This window comes from Rhincodon typus, chromosome 10 (genome assembly GCF_021869965.1).
Source record: "Rhincodon typus isolate 14 chromosome 10, sRhiTyp1.1, whole genome shotgun sequence".
In the NCBI taxonomy this organism is placed as follows: domain Eukaryota; kingdom Metazoa; phylum Chordata; class Chondrichthyes; order Orectolobiformes; family Rhincodontidae; genus Rhincodon; species Rhincodon typus.
Genome location: NC_063341.1, coordinates 78259296 through 78268937, shown reverse-complemented (window position 1 = coordinate 78268937; position 9642 = coordinate 78259296). Strand labels below are relative to the sequence as shown.

At 37.3% G+C, this 9642-nt stretch overlaps 1 protein-coding gene across 1 annotated transcript in view; it reads right to left on the bottom strand.

Annotated features, from left to right (window-relative positions):
- Positions 1-258: 258 nt before the first annotated feature.
- Positions 259-9642, bottom strand: part of syde2 (synapse defective 1, Rho GTPase, homolog 2 (C. elegans)) — a 147236-nt gene continuing 137852 nt past the window's right edge. Inside the window, exon 8 of the mRNA XM_048601566.1 lies at positions 259-3976. Within this exon, the coding sequence (XP_048457523.1) occupies positions 3477-3976 (500 nt within the window). The 3' untranslated portion in view covers positions 259-3476. The remainder of the gene's footprint in view (positions 3977-9642) is intronic.

Here is a 9642-nt window from a genome sequence, read left to right as displayed (position 1 = left end):
TGCTGATGGTTTGGAAAAAATATTTCCGAAAAGTTGTACTATTTTGTTAGTTGAGGTACAACAAACTATTTTGTAGTCTAATATTAAAATAATAAAAAATCTAATTACTATTATATGCTCAATAATATATTGATACATATAAATTTATGCCTTAAATTATCCTAGATAACAAAGTATTGTGCAGAAATTGTTGACCATAGTTAGCAGCAAAACAATTTGTTAAATATGCATTTTTAATATTGGTGTCACAGTAAAAGACAGTACTCAAAAGATCAGCATAAAGTCGTATTTACATACTTAGTGATGCTTTATCATGATCAAGGTAAGTATATTTTTGTGTAACAGATAATGCATACGGGACTACTAAAACACAAGAACAAAATTTTCAACAGATAAATTAGAGCTTGAAAAACTTTTTACAAAGGGTCTTTAAGCTGTGAGGAATGTTAATTAAAACCACAAGAATCCAATTCATTCATATTATACACCGAATACACATTAATAGGTTATTTTAAAAGATGCGCACACCTGCGACATTAATGCACTGGCAAATTTTTTTCAGTTCATGCTGTTATGACAAAAATTAATATTTTCAATATATGTTACATTCAATTTTTCAGAAAAATATTTAATGTCAAAATGTTTAAAAATAAAAGTACTAGTGTCAAACAGTTCTTGCATAATCTACCAAACATAACCTCTTACATGCATAATACTTAATTTTTAGTTTTGCATTTCTTATTCTTCACATTAAATCATTTTTCACATACCACATTATGGAACTAGAAATTTCAAGGCAATGATAAATATTTATTCCAGATGTTAAGCTACAAAAGAAAACCTTGGCAATGCCAGAATGGCTGTTGGTACCCTTGACCAATTCAAATACAAGTGTGCTGTTTGCACTCAATTTGATTTGGTCATCTTATTTGCATAATTCTGGTTAAATATTAATAGATTGTGAAGTCAAAAGCCACTTTATAAAGAATATGTGCGTCCTTTTAAACTTAAAGGGGCTAGACCAATTAAAGGTGAGTAACACAGAAACAACTCTAAAAACTGCGAGCCACAAAAGCCATCTCAACTTTTGCCAAAAGGCACAACTTGCTTAATCCTAAGGGAAAGAATTGAAACAAAGCCTAAGACAAAGCAATGATCAGATCAACATCTTACCCCATTACAATGCTGCTGAAATGGAGATGCTTCTACATCAGGACTATTTGAGTTGGACTCAAGAAGTCTTTACCAGTGAGTCTAATGTCAGAATGTGGCAGTAATAGATTACAAAGATTTTGAGCCAACAAAAATGTTGGGGAAGAAGTGGGGAGGGGCAGGTGATATGAATATCCATTCACCTAAACACACGAGACATGACTATTTTTGCATTACTTTTCAAGGTCAAAAATCACACGACACCAGGTTATAGTCTAACAGGTTTATTTGAAAACGCTAGCTTTCGGAGCTCTGCTCCTTCCTCAGGTGTAGTGTGGAAGAGGAAGTATACTCAAGCAGCAACCCTGTACATCTGTTTCATATTTAATATGTAAATGGAAAACCCATCTGGATGAGCTGACAACCACTTCATCAGTCATTACAATGAGACTCTAATTCTAGTAAAATGAATGAGGCAAATTGCTGAACAGCCAGGGTATAAAACTCCAGCAGTTGTATCCAGTGAATAGCAGTCAGATATATAGTCAGGAATACCACCTCTGGCATTTCCAAAATGCTACTTTGAATTAAATTGTGGGGCCAAAGGCATAAATTACTAATGTCAGATTAAGAACTGATAACAGGAGAAAAAGAATCTAATAGAAACATTTAAATGTTGAATGGACTTATGTGCATCGGCATAAGCAAAAACCCTGGCATCAGTTAGAAACAGTTCAAAATTGTGGTAGTTGAGGGGACTGGGAAGAGTTAAGGTTAGGTAACTCTAAATCTAACCCTATCTCAGGCAACTATTGAGTTTCTGAATGGATATCATCCACACCGGCAATCCTTTAGTGTTTTAAGTATCCACCAGGTTAAAAATTGAGACATGATTCTCCTTGCCATTTATTTGTCTCTGGATTGAAGATTAGGAGACCATCCTGAATGTCTTTGAGAGGACAACACAAGGATTTCCATTTAATCAGATATTCTTTGGATGTTCTGGTCCTATGACTCAGCTTTCTACATAGATTAGATTACAACAAATGATTAACTTGCAAAAAGATTTTAATGGAAAATACTTTTTACAAATGTAGAGTGTATTTGGTCTGAAGAGATTTCAAATTTTGCTTTTCACGTGCCATTGTAATATTGTTAAAATTTGAACACCAACATTTTTATTGTAATCTTTTTGTAGATTCCCATATGACTGTCATTAAAACTGAAATTCAGTTAACATTACAGAAAGATGACTGGAAATAGATAAAAATGAATGTAAAATGTACCAACACTATACACAAATCACTCTCTCCAAAAACAGGCTGACAGTTCTAACCAAGAGTCATTATTCATTCACATTTCCTATCTGTGTAAAGATACAGACCAATTGAATATAAAACACCCGTTTCAATGCTATGTTAATAATCTTCGTTATCAATACTGACATGACAAAAACATAATACCACAGCAGATATTGCAAATGATCAGCCACATTATGTTAAGAAAACTTCCTCACAGCTCTCATCGTCGTGCACTTTATATATTTATATATGCTACATTTCCCAGGCAGTACATCGAACAGTATTTGGCCTTCTAGTAGGTGCGTCACTATAAATGATGTGTCCACACTTTATCAAAAATATACTGGGTTAGAAAAATATACCATTTGTTTTGATTTGAGTTTAAATACAGTTACAGAGAAATGTTAATATTCAAGAAAGGAAAGAGTTTACAATATTTCTCATCACCCAAAAAACGTGCAGGGTTTTTTGTGGAAATGGTCTCTTCATAGCAGCTTGGTATTACATTGCAAATGAAAGGTGACCAGTGAATCACTAACTGGTATTTTTTTTAGTTGAAATAAAAATACTGTCACCTTGCAGAAACATCTGCCAAGCAGCAACCATCCTCAAGAATGAGAATGATCGGAATTAAACACTTTTGCTTCTTAAAGATGACTCAGGATTCAGTCCCCAGAGTGTCTGCTGAGTGGCAATGGCTAATCTCCTTCAAAAGTCCTTATTAAAAGCCTGCTTTATAAGTGCATCAGTTAACATTCCTACCGGAACACAATGCTCAGTCTACAGAACATTTTTTAAAAAATGCCTCTAAGGCACCACATACCCCTAGGGTCAATTCGCTGGATTCTTCCAATAAGAAGAAAAATGTTTACATACAAATGTCCTGGAATGCCTGAATGAGCCAGGTAACCCAAGATGGTCCATGTTACTTCTTTATCTAGAAGTGTGCTACCATCATAAAACAGTAATACAACTGTTGGGTCTGTAATGCTATTCTTCTATCCCAGAATGAAACACATTATTTCAGCATGTGGCATTCAGTTTGTTTTTGCTGAGTTCGCGTTCTAAATTTCCAATTAGTGTGTCAATACTTTCCTGAAGATCTTTTAGGTTCACCCTATGTTCCAGTGCTGGATTAATCTTCTGCATCCTTACATAGGCCTCATATGTCTGCTCTTTGGATTTGGGCTCTGCATGCAGTTCCATCATACAACTGGTCCTGTCTGCTGCTGTATTTTCCTCTTCACTTCCAGTATCTTCTGAAGGAACATCATCATAGTCTGCCTCTATGTTATCATCCTTTGCTCTAAGAAGGTAACTTTCACCACAGCTGCTCCAGTCTCCAGCATAGCGGTTACTAGGACTGTCAAGTCTGACCTGTCTGGGTCGTAGTACCCCAGTCATCTCAGCATTTGCCAAGTTTAGCACTGCAGGTCGTTGCCTCCTCCTCCTCACACAATTAATTGGCTCCAGTTCAGGAGATCCGCTGCTTTCTATATGATCCTTAGTCCCCTCATTTTGCACTGTAAGAGAAAAGTATGGGGGAATAACATGAAATATTGGTGCTTAGATGAACATGAGTTCCTCAGTTAGGAGATGCCTTTGCAAATTACTTCTTACACAGTTCAATTGCGATTATTTTCATGTACTTTAAACAGTCTAATTAATTTAGAATTATTTATTTTCAATGTTACAACTGGTTATAATCTTTTCAATTTACAGTGTGCACTTCATCTCTTGCACATAGCTTATCAACAATTCAGACGCTCTTAAAGAAGAAACTCCTTATAACAGTCACTAATATTGGTTAGCTGTACTGGTGCAACTAATGATAGAGTCTTTATCCTGTGAACTGGAAGGTCTGTCTTCAATATGGCACCTTCATGAATTAAAATATCCCTAGCTTGTGCACTGACCTTTATCTTCGAACCATTTTAAATTTGTGCATAGATATTCAGTTTTAAAGTAACTACAAAGCTGAAGAATTCTGCTGTAAAACTAAATTTAGTTGCAGCAAATACCATCATTAAGTCAACTATGATAATTCAGTTTCAAGTTCTAACCACTCCAAAAACATGCCAACCTGGATAACTATATCCTAGCACCAAGCATTATTATAATGCTGATCTAATTATGAAGATGGGAAAGAAGTTTTAAATTGCATTCATCCTTAAAATTGAAAGCATTCCACACCATTATCTAAATGTACAGTTAGACAGGAGCCAAAGTCAACATTGGTGGTTACATAGCACCACCTGGCTTTATTTTGGAAAAAGTGTTCATCAATAAGGTGATTATTATATTGTGTAACTTATTTACTGAAACATGTAATACTAAGGAAGCTTGTTCCCTGTAGGCAGGTTAATGTTGCTCACTTTACAGCATTGGAACTACTGACCTTGAACTTAAATATGCAGTCCAGGCACTGATTTTTAACATACACTTACCATTAGCACAGCAATTTTCCAATGATATTTTTTCAAATGCTGCAGTTTAATCCTGAAACTCTACAGTTTCATGGTTCACGTGTATTAATTCCAAAAACGTGCAAATCAGTCATGTTCGCACTACAGGACAATTTCTAATCAAGCAATCTTTGTAACAGTCTGATAACCAAAAGGAGCAGATTGCAAATGTAATGCAACAACATAAACCCAACATTGAATGTGTGCAATTTAATAAACAAAAAACAGTTATTTATTTGTTCAGAATAGAAGCACTACAAAATTTTTCACACATGGGGTTTGATGAGAAACGTGCTAGAAAGTTGTTAACTGCAGACAAAAGTTCTGTTTGACATGAATCTTAATGTTTTTCCAAAGTGCAAGAGTTAAAATTGAGGTAATTGTAGCAATTTTTTTTCAAAATTGTAAATCACACAAGATTTAGAGTTTATAAGAACAAATGTTTTTACTTGAACTGTCCATCAATGCAATGCTTTTAGACAAAAGGTAGTTAAGCTTGCTAGCCACATTGTAGGAGAACAAAGGAGAATGGTTCCTATTAAGTAATAAACTCCCAACTCAAGTCATTGACATATTCAAGATACTTACTTATCTGGGACAACAAATGTTTAAAGAGCATAGCTGCTTGATTTGAAAACATTACAAAAAGCACTCTACCAGCATTGGTTCTGAAGAAGGGTTACTGGACCTGAAACGTTGACTGATTTCTCTCCAAAGATGCTGCCAGACCTGCTGAGTTTTTCCAGCAATTTGATTTTGTTTCTACCAGCACCGATCTATATAAGCGAAACACAACAAAATCGACAGAATCCATTTCAAGTCGTGCTTGTCAAATGTATGCTTCTGTACAAATGGCCCAAGAAATTCATTAACGACCCCATTTCAACAAAAACACTTCAAAATCTCAAAAGAAGTGTCAAAAAACCACCGACTCCATTGTCCTTGCAAACTATGTGAATTCTAGCATTTTTCTTCTCTTAAGTCTTGATCCTCGTCTGCCAAAACTTGTCCCCATCTGCTGGAATGTTTGAAGTTATTTTACCCTATTTCTCCCCACTCCCTGCCACAGTATCAAGACAGCTCTTACAGGATGAAATCTCAGACTTTCATGTAACCTTGACAAAAAATCAACTTTCCTTCCTTACCCTTTCAATGTAATGGCACATCCAGTTCCTCACCCCTGACATCCAGCTGTGGGCTAACTGCAGTCAAAGGATCAGTAAAAAGTGGTTTCTCTTCAGGCTATCGCACTGTAGCGCTCCCCTCTCCCTGGCCACCTCCTCCTTCTCATCATCTACACGTTGTCCGTAAATGACATCATCTGAAAGCATTATGTAAGTTTTTAGAGTTACACTGACATCATCCAGCTCTGTATCATCAACACTTTCCTCTGACTGAGCTGTTACAAAATGATCAGAATGTCTACTGGAGGAGCAGAAATTTCCTCCAGCTTTATACTGCCACAACTGAAACCTACTATCAACTATATCCCCAACACTTATTTTGTTAACTTTTCTATATATCTTGCTTTTATATTTTTGACTAACTCTCTCATTCTAATTTTGCCCTCCTTATTAATCATTTAGTAATTATTTCTCATTTTATATTCTGTCCTGCTGCCTATCTTTGCAGAACACTACATGTCTTTCCTTTGAGTTTGATAATATCTTTGACATTTTTTTAGTCAGTCTCAGGTGGCAGGTACATCCTTTCAAATTTCTCTTATTTGTTTGAATATCCCCTTAAATGTTTTGCACTGCATCTGTGTTGACCTAGCCTTAACCTAAACTGCCAGGTAGCGTTCACTAGCTCTGATTTGCTACCCCTACTTAATTCAAAATAATTGTCTTGGACCAGCACTGCCCTCCCTTAAACTGTATGTAAAATTCAATCATATTATAGTTGTTTCTACCCAGACGCATTTCCGCTCCGAGGTCAGAAATTAATTCAATCTCTACACGAGATCTCTCGATGACAGAATCTTTACAATTTGACAGAAATCTATAACACTGAAAAGATAGCAGAGATTGATGAACACTGAAAAAATAGCAGAGATTGATGAAGTTAACAATACACAGAAGTTAAAGAATAATGCTGGAAAAACTCAGCAGGTCTCACAGTATGTGTGGGGAGAGTTAAGGTTTTAAGTTGGATATGACATCTTCAGAAAAGTGCACTAACCCCTGGGTACCGTCAGCGGCAACAATCATTCGCTAAGGAGTACGATTGTCACCTAGGAAATTCCGTGTCATTGGTCAGGGGTTCTGTGAGTCTTTCCATACTTCCTCTTGTTGACAGATGTACTCAAAGAATTGTGTCCCTTCATGCAGGAGTTTCCTCCAAGTCAGTTTCTTCTGAATGACGGTCTCGTACATATTGAGATCTATGTTGAACTTCTTGAGGGAAGGCTTCATGGAGTGTTTGAAATGGTTTCTTTGTCCTCTCATTTGAGTGCCTTCCTTAAGCTGGGAGAAGATTATTTGTTTTGGCAGTCAGGTCTTAGCATCTTCAGCACACGGTCTGCCCAGCAGAGTTGGTTTTGCATGATCACGGCCTCGATGCTGGTGCTACTGGCTCCTTTAAGGTTAGTAGACCCATCTTCCCAACTGATGCAGGGAATCCACCTCAAACAGCTTTGACAGTACTTCAAGGGCCTTAAGGTGGCGTATATATGTAGTCCAACTTTCAGAGCCATATGGTAGCATCAGAAGGATGACTCTCTTATACACATGGATCTTAGTATCAGCACACATGTAATGGTTGAAGACTCTCGTCCTTAGGCCTCTGAAGGCAGCGCTTGCAGATTGGATGAGGTGTTGTGTCTCTGCACTGATGTCAGTCTTAGGCATGAAGTAGCTTCCGAAGGCAGGAGAAATGCTCCACATTTGGGATGATTCCTCTGTTGGTCTTAATGGAGGGATGGACCGGAATATGCCCTGGGAAGGATTAGTAAAGGACTTGAATCTTTTTGAGTTGAGGCTGAGACCAATTCTTTGGTATGTATCTGCGAAGGCATTAAGCAAGGCTTCAAGCTTCTCTTCTGAGATCGTGGACATTGCCATCGCAGACTGAAGATCCTTCAGTGATGTCAGCATTGCTTTCTTCTTGGATTTTTTTGTCTGTGTTGTCACAGATGCCATCTTTCAGAAGAAATGTTAAACCAAGTCCCTACCCACTTGCTCAGGAGCACAGGGCCACTATTTATCTCTTAATCAACATCATAATCTTTAAATCAACATCACAAAAACAACAGACTATCTGGTCCTCATCATCCAGCTGTTTGTAGGTGTTTGCTGAAGGCAAATTAGCTGCCACAGTTTTGAATTATACCTTTTGAATAATGACTACACTTCAGAAAGATTGACTATAAAGCACTGAGATATACATTAGTTGAAGCCAGATGCAATTGTTTCTTTTTAAAAGCGTATGATCTTGATGCAACTTTCTGGCTCCAAATTCAATAATCCAAACACAACTTTATTCCATCTTGCACAGAATCCATAAACAATTTCTTGTATTTATACAGCACCTTTAATATATAATGTATCAAGATGTTTCATAAATGCTTTAACAAAATTTGATATTAAGCCACACAGACAGTAAGTTAAAAAAAAACCAAAGAGCTGCAGATGCTGGAAACCAAAAACAAAACCAGAAATTGCTGGTGAAACTCAGCAGTTTTGGCAACATCTGTGGAGAAAAGAACGAGTAATGTTTGGGTCCAGTGACCTTTCTTCAGAACTGTTCTGCTTTCTCTTCACAGATGCTGTCATTGTAATTTAATGGGATAATGGATTAGCTGCAATGCAGCTTGAATTTCAAATTGTCTGTGAAGAACTGACCGAAAAAAAACAAAATGGTTCCTCCCATCCCACAGATAAAAAGTAAGAGACAACAAGGTGCAGGGCTGGATGAACACAGCAGGCCAAGCAGCATCATAGGAGCTTTAGGCAGGCCAGGGATGTTAGACTTGGGCATTCAGTATTAACAAGGACTCCTTGCCAGACAAAACAGACAACAGCAGAGTAAGTAAATTTGCTTTTATTCTGCTCCAGCATGCCTTAACCATAACTGAAGAACAGTTGTTCCTGCAGCATGAAAGAAAGTAAAATAAAGACTTGCATTTATATACTGTGAAGAGCCTTAAGATGTTTCAGCGCTTTGCAGTCACGTCAGGGACTTATAAAATATAGTCACTGTTGCAATGCAGGAAGTGCGCCAGTCAATTTGCACACAGCAAGACATCAATGATAAAAAGATGTTTTAGTGATGTTGGCTGAACAACAAGTATTGAGCAGGAAATTGCACTATTTCTTTAAAACAGTCAGAGCTATTCAGTCCATGTTGGATCTCTGCACATCCATCCAGTCAGTCTATTCCTGCAGCTCTGCAAGTTTGGTTCTTTCATGGGCCCATCCAATGTCTTTTTGAAATCACTGATTGTTTCCACTTCCACCAATCTTCCAGCCAGCAAGTTTCAGGTCATTATTAATTACTGAAAAAAAGTCCCTCCTCTCATTCCCCATCTCTTGTCCAAAACCTTTAAATCGACATTTCTGACGTTGGAAATGACAGTGGGTTGGGCAGCTTGCTTCCCACAGCTGACTGGATGATTAGAACCCTGCCTCACAGTCAGAAAGCACTGCAGATTGGTGAAACAAGCTCCTACTACAGGGTCAACAAGGTGCAGGGCTGGATGAACACAGCAGGCCAAGCAGCATCAT